Below are 13,472 nucleotides of genomic sequence, written 5' to 3' on the forward strand. Positions count from 1 at the left end.
AAGATAGAAAGTAGAAAATGGGAAAACAAATCCCACCAAATTTCAACAATGTATCATCTTCTTAGAGTTAGGGATTATTTTTTCTGGAAGGGTTTCAAGTATCTGGCATATTTGCATTGACTGTGGTTTTGATCAAATTAAACTTTCACAATCCAGCTTTTCCATATTGCATTTAGGAGGACCAAAAGGTGATTGTAAATCAGGATTGCTTGGCCAGTGACACCTGCAAAAATTTCTTGGGGAACTATTAATAAGAAGGGTTTCCTGGCTAGCAAGGTGGCTCACGCCTATAATCCTAGCACTCTGGGAGGCCAAGGTGGGAGGATCAGTCGAGGTCAGGAGTTAGAGACAAGCCTGAGCAAGAGCAAGACCCCCTCTCTACTAAAAATATGAAGAAATGATCTGGACCACTAAAAATATATACAGAAAAAAATTAGCTGGGCATGGTGGCACATGCCTTTAGTCCCAGCTACCGGGGAGGCTGAGGCAGAAGGATTGCTTAAGCCCAGGAATCTGAGGTTGCTGTGAGCTACGCTGACGCCATGGCACTCTAGCCAGGGCAAAAGAGCGAGACTCTGTCTCAAAAAAAAAAAAATAATAAATAAAATAAATAAATAAAAAGAAGGGTTTCCTAAATATTTTATATATATTTAAAAACAGGTAGACGCGTACATTGACCCCCCAGCTGCTGGTGGTTTCTGGAGTCCCTCACTCTATGCGCCAGTGCTATGGGTGCTAGCGGTCCAGTAGTCCCCTATCACCAGGTCATTTGGGTCAGAGCAGATGCTGGGCCCCCTGCACTGCGGCAAACGATTGCGCATGCGCGAGGTGAGGTCTGGCGCACATGCGTGGTTGGGGCAAGTGCTAAGTCTGCCTTTGAGGCGGCGAGTCCTGCGCAGAGCGGGGTTGCTGCAGGAGATGTCTGACGCCTCACCCTGAGGATCGGTCAGTGACGCGATGGAGCGAGCAAGGTTAGCTGTGTGGTGGCTTTTCTGAAGAGATAACTTGGGGAGCGGTCATTTTTGTTCATCAGATATTCCACGTTTTCAGGTTGTAGAGTATTGTGTAAAGAGGGAATTCCGGGCCCTAAAATCCTTTGTTCCGGACAACTAGATCTGACAGGGTTTGGAGACTTGGGGACTCTGCCATCCGTAGCGTGTGGTATTCTGTCTGCCTTGCGTCATGTCCCCCAGTCTGTCCCATCCTATTGCAACAGGTTCTTTTGCGGGTGGATGTTTGCCCTTCAAATCAAGGTGACTGCGGCCGGGAGGGCTCTTCGGCGTGATGGCGGCAGTGGGGTGACCGCTGCGTGGTGGGGCGAGAGTATATATCGAGTGCATGCAGAGGTATGGGGGGAGTACAGTGGGGTGACCACTGTGCGGTGGGGCGAGGGTGTATCGGGTGACCGCGGGGGCGGGGGATTTGTTCTAGTGACCTCGGTGAGGAGGCTGTGGTAGCGGTCTGGAGGACTATGTGGGCGTGACGGCGTGACTGTGGTCAGGGGTTTCCGTAGTGGTGACCTCGGCGGGAAGGGGTAGTCGGTGTGGCGGTAGTGATGGTGAGGCCTATGGGGTGTCCAAGAGGACAGCGGAATGATGGCTGTGGTGGGGAGGGATTGGGGGAGAGGCAATAGTGCAGTCTATAGCCTTTAATTTAAAGAAAAGTGAGAACGGTAATTTTTCTGACTTGCAGTGGCCATCCAGTTTGCATATTGTGGTGATTGTGCTTTTTTTTTTTTTTTTTTTTTTTTTTTTTTAAGCTGCCCAACACCTAAAATGAAGCAATGTAATATTTGGTTTCTTTGTATTTTCTACGCCTTCATGATTCCTCACTATGTTACAAGATAGGGAAATGATGTGGAAACATTGCTTTTATGGATCTCCTGACAGACATGCGAAGTGATGGTGGAGAGGGCTCTTGTTTTCCATTGTTTTCCCCTACGTTGGGAATCGGGTGTTTGAAGGCTTTATGGGTTTAGTACAGGGGTCCGTTTCGCGTCACAGCCATTGTGCAGCACCCCAAAAGATGGCCGCCACTGCAGCAGCAAAGGTCTGCGCAGGCGTGGCAGTGTGGGAGCGGTCGCCCCCTCCTCACAAAGCTGCAGGTGGGGTGGGGGCTCTGTGTTGGTCTGCCAAGCTTCTGCAGTGTTGGAATTTCAGCCACACCCTCTCCAAGGTGCAGTGGTGAGGAGAGGAGGCTGGCTAGAGTGGGTGGCTGCCGCCCTCTCCAAAGTGCCACTGTCGGGAAGGGTACAGGGTGCGCAGACGCAGCATGGTGACAGCAGTCTCCGCCCCTGGTAGGGTGGCCAGCGGGGAGGGGGTTGTGCAGTCTCTGCCTGGAAGAGATGGCAGCCATCCCTTCACCTGGCTGCTATAGCAGCTGCTCCTTTCCGGATGTGGCGCTGTAGAAGGGGGAAGGGGGGTAGGGAAGGAGATGGGTTAGCACAGGCTTTGCGTAGCCAGCTTGGCAGCTGCCCACTCCCCATATTTCTGCAGTGGAGGACAGGAGCGGAATGAGAGAGTGGCCAGGGATTTGTACAGCCCCTGCTTTTGTGGGATGTCAGCTGCGCTGCGCTTTTCAGTTCTGCAGTGGCCTGAAGTGGTGGGAGTGTGGAGGTTAACAGATGTGCCGCTACCCCAGGACCTGCTGTGTTGTTTCAGGCAGCCTCCATCACTGGTAGAGAGTTTAAATTTGTTTTCTAGCTCTCTAGAAAATCCTACATTTTTGTTTTTCTAGATTCCCCCTTGGTTGTATTGTGCATAATCTAATTATCCACTTTCAGAATGGACTCAGTAACCCGTTATTTAACTTTCCTTCCTGTTGCCTTTGATTCTCACTTTGTAGATTTCATAAATTAACATTTACATCACCACTGAAAGCCAGTTATCCTTCTTAATCCTAGGATATTCTGTTCGGCCCACCACATAGATGCTTTCCCTTTTTTTTTTTTTTTTTTTTGAGACAGAGTCTCACTCTGTTGCCCAGGCTAAAGTGCAGTGGTGTTTGCCTAGCTCACAGCAGCCTCAAACTCCTGGGCTTAAGTGATGCTTCTGCTTCAGTCTCCCGAGTAGCTGGGACTACAGGCATGCGCCACTATGCCCGGCTAATTTTTTCTATATATTTTTAGTTGTCCAGCTAACTTCTTTCTATTTTGATAGAGACTGGGTCTCGCTCTTGCTCAGGCTGGTCTCGAACTCCTGAGCCCAAACGATCTGCCCGCCTTGGCCTCCCAGAGTGGTAGGATTATAGGCGTGAACCACTGCGCCCGGCCGATGCTTTTCTTAAATAAGCTTTTCTTAAATAAGGGGTGAGGGGATCAGGTTACCATCCTGCCATGGTGAAGGGGTGTATGAAACACTGGACCCTGCCGGTCTTCCAGGAGCTGAAAGCAGTAATTTGCCTTTGTCTAATAAAGAGAAGAAAAGATAATCAAAATGTGGGGAGAATCCTATTGGTTCGGAGTTACTGCCTTTAGTTGAATTTTTAAATTAATGCTTTTGATCATTTATCAAGTTGGAGCTACTATAAAAACTTGGTGAGAAAGGATAGTGAATGAAGTAGCTAAATTTCTGTATTCCAATACTTTTTTTCCTAAGCATTTTATGTTAAGGATTTTGTTTTCCTCTGCAGGATTTTAATGTTTGCCTTTTTATTTTTACATTTTGTCTCTTATAACCATTATGTCTGGTTGTGCTGAGTTGTAATTAATGAAAAGAAGCTTGAAAGCTTGAAAAACTTTGCTCTGGAATTGTCTCTTTCTGTGTAGTTTTAGAAATAAAAGTAGTTTGAGATTTTGTGTGATGTTTATCACTTACCCATTTTTGTCCCTGCTTGTATGAAGATACTGCCTCAAATGTATTTTGCTTTAACTTCTAATTATTTGTCTATTTGCAAGCTGATATCCTGGTCCGCCATTTTGTAGATTTTCACTCAGGCTTAGGATCCCAATATGGCCGATCTCTTTGGAAACGCCTAATGAACTTCCAGGGTCTCTGTCCTACCCTGTGAACTGGCTCAGTACTAGGGCTTTTTGAAAATAGGGAGTGCAATTTAGAGCAAGGGAGGAAAGACCTTTCTGTTGTCCCCTGAGGCAGGGTGGTATCTGGTTTGGGTGTATTCACATAATTTGTTATGCATTATCTTGATTGCCCTATTCTGACAGTTGTTTTATTCCTGAAATATTTCCCCCACTTATGGTTATGCTGCATCTTTATTTCTCTCTTACCCTCTTTCTTTTACTAATGAATAATTTTTTAAAGTGTTACAACAAATTTCACTTTTAAGATGTTAAAGCTTTTAAGTTAATTTCTTATATTTGTCACTGCACTCTGTTCATGTAGCTATTACTAGGAAGAATCCTTGAAGTAAGCAGGTTATGAGTGCTGCCCTTCACACAACTGAGACGGTGAGGATTTTAAAAATCTTCTTTGCTCCCTGTAGGGCTATCACTGGTCCTATCTCTCTCCTCTGCTTTGTGGCCCAGAGCCAGAAAGCTTGAATGAAAGTTGTTACTGGTTAAGGCAGTTGACTCAATTCTTCTTTCTTTCTTTTTCTTTTTTCAAGAGATGGAATCTCTCTATGTTGCCCCAGGCTGGACTGGACTTGAACTCCTGGTCTGAAGCGATCCTTCTGGGTCAGGCTCCCAAGTAGCTGGGAATACTGGCATACTCTATCATGCCAGGATAATTTGTCTAATTTTTTTTTTTTTTAAGAGACAAGGTCTACAGGGTCTCATTATATTGCTCAGGCTGGGCTAGAACTTCTAGCTTCAAGCAGTCCTCCCACCTTGGCCTACTCGCAGAATGCTAGGATTATGGGCATGAGCCATTGCACCCATCCAGAATTCTGTTTTTGGTGATTCTCCCCAGGTTTTGTTTAGGAGGCACTGATTTTTCTTGTTTTGGGGGTGTAGACTGGCAATATCTTACATTAACTGTTTGGTTTAAAAAAAATTAATTCCTAACATATTAGTTGAATTTTTATTAAGTTGGTTTTTGATATAAAGCATATTATTTTATAGAAAGTGAAGCATTTAGGAACAATATTGTAGTATCCCATTGTTTTTTGCTTTTAAGGATATTCCCAGGTTATTATATCTTTTCATAAAAGTGATATTAGAGCAAAAAATTAACATTGTACATATTAACTAAATTTTTCCCCTTAAATGCTTAATTTTCTGACATGTTGGTCTCTAGGTTGGGAATGCAGCTAGTAAGATTATAAATAAGTGTGGGTATGTGAATGTATCAAGAACATTTGAGAAACTTCAATATTTTAATAAAAAGGCTCATAGATGATTTTTGTATGTAGTTTAAAAATAAGTAGATTCAGAAAATTGAACTAATAAATTTTTGTATGATGGTTGTTTTCTTAACTGTACTCTGACCTTTCATCCTGAGCCACTGCTGCTGAAGGGGTAAATGAACTGAGGATTTTTTTTTTTTTGGTAGTGTTTGCAATTATGCCATATTAGATTAATTATGATCTTGATAGTTCCTTTTATTGTATTAAATTAATATAATTATTATATTATCAACTACATTTATGTATTTACCATTATGTTGTAGCATGAATCACTACTTCATTTCTTTTTATGTCTGAATGACTTTACGTTGTATGGATATACCATACTACAACATATTTTATCCATTCATCAGTTAATAGACATTTGAGTTATTTACACTTTTTGGGAACTATGAATAATGCTACTAGGGATGTGTACAAGTTTATGTATTTTAATATCACTCCAACTGGGAGTGGAGTGGCTGGGTCATGTGTTAAATTCATAGTTAATATTTTAAAGAAGTGCTAGAAGCTATATCCATTTTACATTCCCACTAGCAGTTTGTCCACATCCTCCCCAACTTCTGTGGTGTCAGGTAGTATCTTACTGTGGTTTTGATTTGTATTTCTCTAATGACTAATGATATTGAGCATCTTTTCATGTGCTTTCTGGCCATTTGTATATGGTTGGAGAACTGGGTATTCCTTTACCCAATTTAAAAATAGATTTTGTCTTTTTATTGTTGAATTGTAAGAGTTTACATATTTCAAATACAAGATTTAAAAAAAACTTTATTAAGGTATGATTTACATACAAAAAGCTGTATATACTTAGTGTTACAAATTGTGTTAGGAGAGGAGTATAGACCTTTGGAACCATTATCACAGTAAGTGACATAAACTTATCCATCACCTCCAAAAGTTTCTTTCCTCCCTTTTTTTTGTAGTTACTTTTTGCTTGTTTTGGATGTTAAGACTATATGGTTTGCAAATATTTTCTCCTATTCTGCTAGTTGTCTTTACTTTCTTAGTGTCTTTTGGAGCAAGGACTTTTGTTTTTACTTTTGATGAGATCCAGCTTATCAATGTATTTCTTACACTATTTGTACTTTAGGTGTCATATTTAAGAGACCATTGCCTCATCAAAGGTCATAAAAAAAGAATAATAGAAAACAAAAAAAATGTATAAAATTTTATCATTAATAAATTTAATATATATATTTGATTTTTAAATCATTTTATATGACTTGATTAGAACATTTAAATTCTTGAAGGAATAAAGCAGCTGTGGGTTATTAGTAAGCTATTTTACCAATCTTAATCTAACATGGCTTTAAAATAGCTAGGGTTCAAAGAATTAGCTTTTGGAATGTGTCCTTTTAATTCTGCCTTTGAGGTATTACTTGCATCACTTTTCTGAAAGACTTTTTCTTCTTTCTGACTTAGCATTTTTAAATTGCAGGTTTAAGTGGTTTCTGCAGACTCTAACGTGGCCAGCCCAAGTTGTAGGGGGTGGTTCATGCTCAGTTCCCTTGAGCAGCCATTTTGTGAGGTGTTCTGCAGATCATAACCTGGTGGGGGTGTGTGTGTTTGTGTGTGTGTACTTGTATATGTATATTAATATATGTTTTTGCTAAGTTGATAGTTTTTCACCTACATAGTTCTTATATTTTTTTCTTTTGGAAATTGTAAGAAGGAATTTTCACATGAGGTTTTTAAAGTAGATATTTTGTAATTTAAACTTTATGCTCTACCATCCTACTGTACAAAAGGATCTCTCTATTATATTCCAAAAAATATTTTCCAAAATCATTTTTAGAATCAGCTTTGCTATTTTTAGGGGGAAGGGTGAGTAGGCAGTGGTGTTATGTTGTGTATGTGTTTGTGTGTGTATGTATGTATCTGTGATGGGCTCTTAAAAGGAAAAACTGGTTGTAGCATAGATCCTGACTGGAAGATAAAGATCTTCTAATGTTTTAATCATAACTTGTTTTAATTAGATTATAGATACTTTTAAAAGACCATTATATTAAATGTAAATATAACCTTTAAACAGATAGTTGTTTCGTATATTGATAAAGTCTATAAACCAAATCTTTCTGTTTCAGGGATCGCTTGCACTTGAGACGGACTACAGAACAGCACGTGCCAGAGGTGGAAGTCCAAGTCAAACGCAGAAGGACAGCCTCACTGAGCAACCAAGAGTGAGTACAGTTTGATCTGAGGACCAGTTCAGGTCAGAAACCTGTTTCAGATAGAACAAAGTATCATGCAATGAGGGGATTAAAATTGACTTAATTAATTGAATAGCACATGTATATAATAAAAAAGACACAGGAAAAAAGTAATGAAATCCTTGTTTGTGTTTTTCTAATGTATCTCAAACTCTTAAAATACTAGTATTTTTGTCTTTTCTCACATATATGTGTGTGTTTTTTTCTTTATAAAATTCTGTATTTATCCTTCAACATATGCATACTTAAGTTATTTCTGCTATTATTAATGTGTGTGTGTGTGTGTGTGTGTGTGTGTGTGTGTGTGTGTGTCTGTGTGTCTGTGTCTGGTAGGGGGAGAGAGAAAGGAAGGAGGTGGGACACTTGAGATTTGTTTGTATATATGACACTGTGCTATATGCTATATGCATTGTAACAATATGTGATATGGGGGATATTTCCATATTAGTACATATAATTTTACATTATGTTACAGATTACAGAATATGGGTGGTATAATAACATAATTGTTTTAATCATTAGCCCGCTGTTGGATATTTAGTTTGTTTGCATTTCTCGGCTATTAACAATGAAGATAAGAATGGTCACCTTGAAATTGCAGTGTGTTGATACTAATTATTTTATTTCACTTTTGCATGTTTAAAGTTTTTTCCTCATGGTGTAAAGTGGGTAGCATTTCTAGTCTTGTTTTTTATATGCTCATTTTGTATGTGAAAAAAATTGTATATACTGGCACATTTTAAATTACTGGTGAGGGTAAAGATTTTTCCCTATTTAGTTTTTCTTTATAAACTCTTGGTGTTATTATTTAATTACATTTTCAGAATTGCTTTGAAAGGGACATTTTATAAATATTTTGTTTATATCATTTATATGTTTTATTGATAAGTACTTTATAGATATTTTGGGTAATATAATTTATTTTTTATAATATGCTATTTTATTATGCATTTTATTTGATATGGTATTATAATATCTTTTTCTCCTTTCAGTCTTTTGTAACTCCAAGGCTTTAGCTTAATTAATTAATTAAATTTTTGGAGACAAGGTCTTGCTCTGTTGCCAAGGCTGGAGTGCAGTGGCCCTATCATACACTGTAACCACCAACTCCTGGGCTCAAGCGACCCTCTTATTTCAGCTTCCCATGAGTTATCGCACTCAGCTCCAAGGTTTTTAAAAGTGCCATTGGTATTCCCAGAGTTTCAAGAGATAGTTTGGAGATTGTGGTGGAGGTAGGGTTGGGATATGGTTTCTCAGGGGAAGATTGTGTTAGTGGGTGAGGTTCCTATCATGTTTATCATATTTTGTTAAGAGCTTTCATCCTATACAGCATCAATGTGGACTAAAAAAAACAGGTAATGTCATCCTCATCTTGTTTTGGGATGAGGTAAGCCTTCTTTAGGTGTCTGTCTTGTCCATATCTATGGAAACATTAAGATACTTTTGAAGAATAAATAAGTTGAATTTTTCTGACCTCCACTATGTATATGTTGTGTATAAATAGCAAGGTCTTGAATTGGGAGAAGGATCTGAGGGGAGTGTTGAGTTAGGGATATAGTATAATTTCCCCACTTGTGCCTCTTCATTTTGAAAGAGGGTGCATTATAGAAACAGGTAAGCAGGATTGAAAGGCCCTGCCACATGGTACATGTGCTCAGAATTCTCAGAATTGGGATACTTACTAGTTACATTATTTGTGTTTTACTATGAGTGTTTAATGTTTATCCATTCATCTCCCACCTTCTCCCAAACCATAAGTACTGGGAGTCAATCTTACTGGAGGAATTGTGTGGATAGTACTGGCCTTAAAGATAAATAAAGGTTTATCATTAGTATTCTTTCCAGAAAATTCAAAGCAAAATGAAATAAAAGTCAACATGAGATGCAAGCAAAATATTCTACAAACCAACAATGACTATTAATAGAAATTCATTTATTGTTGATTCTTTTCATTGATTTTTTTTTCTACTCCTAGAATTGATGGATAGATGTCACCCCTGTTTTTTGATGTATTGTGGCTTTTTTTTTTAGAAACATTTTTTTTTTTAATTTCAGCTTATTATGGAGGTACGAAAGTTCAGGTTATATATATTGCCCATGTCCCGCCCATCACCCCGAGTCAGAACTTCAAGCGTGTCCATTCCCCAGACAGTGTGCATTGTACTCATCATGTAGTTATACCCCCATCTCCTCCCCCTCCCCTCCATCCCCCTGAGTCAGAACATTCAAGAGTGACCATTACCCAGATGGTGCGCAATGCACTCATCATGTAGGTATACACCCATCCCCTCTCCCCACCACCCACCTCAGTCCGGCTTTTAAGGGAAATTAGAAAATGAGTCTGTAGAGTCTTCTTAATCTATTTCATGCATACCTTCAAATGTCTTTCGAAATCAACATTCTACATTTTATTTATTAAATTATGTATAGGGTGCATCTTACTTTCTCAGTCTTTTCTTAGTCTTCTGTTGGGTCATAGGTTAAACGCCAGAGGGACACTGCAATAGGAAATTCTGTCAAGACAAGTTTAAAGAAGCAGATTTTTTCTTTGAAACACTTTTTAGGATTTTATTAGATTAGAGACAGTTGCCATTCACTAACAAAGAGGTTGGAATGTAGAATGCCCAAACTAGGATTTTATTTGTCATTAAGGAGTATGAAGATTTAAAGGTATGTGTAATGCAATTCTGATGCTAACTACCTGGAGTTAGGATTTCACATATTAAATGCATAGTCTCTCCGTAAGATTCTCCTCAGTTCAGGCACCAAATGCAAGCTCCAGGGTTCCCAGGACACCCACACTTCTGACCAGCTGGTTAGAGATTCTGGGGTTTCTGTGACCCTCTTAGGTTTTATACTTTGTTAAAATGACTCACAGAACTCAAGAAAGTGTTTATGCTTATTAGTTTTATTATAAAGGATACAAATGAACACAGACTCATCAAGCAAGGTGTGGGAGGGTTCCAAGTGTCCCTGTCCTTGCATGCATTACCTGCACATCAGTGGATATCACCAAGAAGCTCACCAGAGCTTTGGATGTCCAGGGGTTTTGTTCTGGTTTCATTATGTAGACATGATTGAATCATTGACCATGCGATTGAACTCATCTAGCTCCATACCTTCTCAGAAGATCTGGCTGAGAGCCCTAACCCTTACTCTTTAGTCTTCTGTGGTTTTTGTAGCCTATTCTGAGTCATCTCATTAGCATAAATTCAGGTGTGATCCTAGGGACCTACCTTGAATAACTAAGACACTCCTATCACTTGGGTAAATTCTGAGTATTTACTGATTATATTCTAGGAACCAGAGACAAAGGCCAGCTAGATTAGTTCTTCATTATACAAAAGCATGATAAAAGTGTTTTTGAATAACTGCAGAAAAGGGTCCCATTTCCAAGTCCTTAGTTATCTTTTTTTTTTTAAGACAGAGTCTCACTCTGTTGCCTGGGCTAGAGTGCCATGGTGTCAGCCTAGCTCACAGCAACCTCAAACTCCCGGGCTCAAGCAATTCTTCTGCCTCAGCCTCCTGAGTAGCTGGGACTACAGGCATGCGCCACCATGCTCGGCTAATTTTTTCTATATATAATTTTAGTTGTCTAGCTAATTTCTTTCTATTTTTAGTAGAGACGGGGTCTCACTCTTGCTCAGGCTGGTCTCAAACTCCTGACCTTGATCTGTCCTCCCACCTCGGCCTCCCAGAATACTAAGATTACAGGTGCAAGCCACCATGCCTAGCCCCTTATTTATCAATAAGGGCAAAATTGTTAGTGATACCCCTCCTGCCCAAAATAAATACAGTTTCCTTTATCTCTTCATATTCATAATCAGATTTTACATCCACGTTACTGATTCATAGGTTTATGTTGAGGGCTTTTCTCTGGAATTCCCTGTTATTAATAGTTGGTTGGTTTACATAGTTTCAGAGTCCTTAAACAGCCTTGGCCCTGGAAGTTCCTTGTTTCAGGTAGTTACTTTTCAGGAGAGCAGTATGAATGACAGCCTTAACATCTCATTGAAAAACCTTTAGCAAATCCCTTCCCCAAGAGAGAAAGGATTGTTTCACATAGGATGTTTGGAAAGTGAGGGAGTGTATATGATACTGATAATGTTTCTATAGGGCTAACAGTTCTTGGGTTTTTAGTTGTTTGGAAATGGTAAATGTCCACTACTTCCTTGCACATCTGTGTACAAGGACTCCTGTTTTGTTTTATTGTTTCCACATAAGGTGATGATATACTCTGATCCTAAAGGTGGATCTTCTTAAATGTAAGGGTCTCTTAATTTTCGTTCATCAGGTTACCTATAAACAGAAATGTCTATTTATCATTTGTATATATTGTGCTCTTGTCCTAGGTGTCAGTTGTACCCAAGGCGTTCTCAGCAACAGCAAGCACCTGTGGTGGATTTCCAGGCTGAACTGAGACAGGCATTCTTAGCTGAGACACCAAGAGGTGGTTAAAGCAGTACTGGAACAGCAAGGAAGCTGATTCCAAGCAAAAACCAGGTTAGAGCTGATGAAGTAATGATCAAGAATAAAGAAACCATTAAAGAATAGGCTGTTTGGGGTTTACTTAATTATCAGAGGCACATTACATTCCTTATCCTTAAAGTTTTCATGCAATAAGCACGTTGCATAAAATTAAAAAAAGTAAAAGCAGGTCCTTAATTTTCCTGTCCTGACACTTTTGTCATTGTTTCTGTATTGCATCCACATTTTGTAGTTCATGCATTTTAGGTAGTTTTATTCATATTTTATTTTACATTGATTTTCATTTTTATTTGATGTAAAAAAATATTTCATTATAAATGTATGTGGAATATCGTGGTAGTGAATGTTTTATAATTTACCTTTATGGGAGACTTGATTTTTTTTTTCCCTGCTGCTAGTTTGAACAAAGATTGAGTGAATAGTTTTGCATAAGACGTTTGGCAGGATAATTTTCTCAGATATGCATGTGTGAAAGTAAATGGATTCAAAATACATTTTCTAAATTGAATTGCAAAGTATTGTATTAGTTTTCATTGCCTTCAAAGAATAATGTGCCAATTATAATCTACTTTCACCATTTGCTATTTCAATTAGAATATCATTTATGCCTACCGAATTATAAATATACATCACATTCATTAGCAGTGAGTGTTAGAGAATCTAAATATTTCTCATGCTTATTTACTAATTCCTTTTTATTATTTTGTCTTTTTCTCACTTTTCTGTTTTACCAATGTATTTCCATTTGAATCAGCAATGTAATAAAGATACTATCCATCGTTTTTCAATGTGATGTAGATTTATTTAGTCTGTCTTTTTATGTTGATTGCTTTCATTTTTTAGGAAAAAAATCAGTGAAAAGTTGATTTTGATTTAGTACTTCGTGTTTTTCCATGGTTTTTCCTTTTTTAATTTTAAGATTATAATGCTCTAATTCTTGAAGGTTTATTATATACTTTTTTAGAAAATAAGAGAGGAAGAGGTTTTATGGATGAGTTATCTTACAGATTTTCTTTATTTATGTTTTTGAAATATTACCACCTCTTAACTTGAATTAATTAGGTCACCATTTTGAGTTTAAATCTAAGAAGAAAAACAGAAAATTTCTGAGAAATACTCCCTTGTTGAGCCCTTTATACTTAGCTTTCTCTAGTAATTGCATGGACTTGGTTGCAAGTAGACAATGAAATCTAATCATTGTTTCCAGCTGTTCCCCAGAGTAATGGCATTTGTCAATGAATAGGTGTGTATAATTGATTTTTTAACCCAGAAATGTTTTGGCTTCTCAATTCAGTTCAAAGTCTTAAACAATTCTAAGTATAATATTATTTAGATTATAAATTATGATCTGTAAGTATGATCATCTGAATTTCTTATATTTAAATTCTGATTTATTCTAGTCTCAATTGCTAGTTCTACCTAAATGGTACTAGTTACTAGGATTTCTTTAGAGCAGGGATTGGTAGA

General features: G+C 38.3%; 1 protein-coding gene across 1 annotated transcript; it reads left to right on the top strand.

The window, feature by feature from the left end:
* Positions 1-857: 857 nt before the first annotated feature.
* SNURF (SNRPN upstream open reading frame) lies at positions 858-12,787 on the top strand. Its single transcript, XM_045561555.1, has 4 exons — positions 858-971; positions 7,392-7,487; positions 11,870-12,020; positions 12,760-12,787. The coding sequence occupies exons 1-3, from the start codon at positions 958-960 to the stop codon at positions 11,973-11,975; spliced, it is 216 nt and encodes a 71-aa protein (XP_045417511.1). The 5' UTR covers positions 858-957; the 3' UTR covers positions 11,976-12,020; positions 12,760-12,787.
* The last annotated feature ends 685 nt before the right edge of the window (positions 12,788-13,472 follow it).

This window comes from Lemur catta, chromosome 9 (genome assembly GCF_020740605.2).
Source record: "Lemur catta isolate mLemCat1 chromosome 9, mLemCat1.pri, whole genome shotgun sequence".
Classification (NCBI taxonomy): Eukaryota; Metazoa; Chordata; class Mammalia; order Primates; family Lemuridae; genus Lemur; species Lemur catta.

Coding starts and splice junctions, on each gene's coding strand:
- SNURF (XM_045561555.1), top strand. Junction 7,488..11,869: donor GCCTCACTGAGCAACCAAGA/GTGAGTACAGTT, acceptor CTCTTGTCCTAG/GTGTCAGTTGTACCCAAGGC.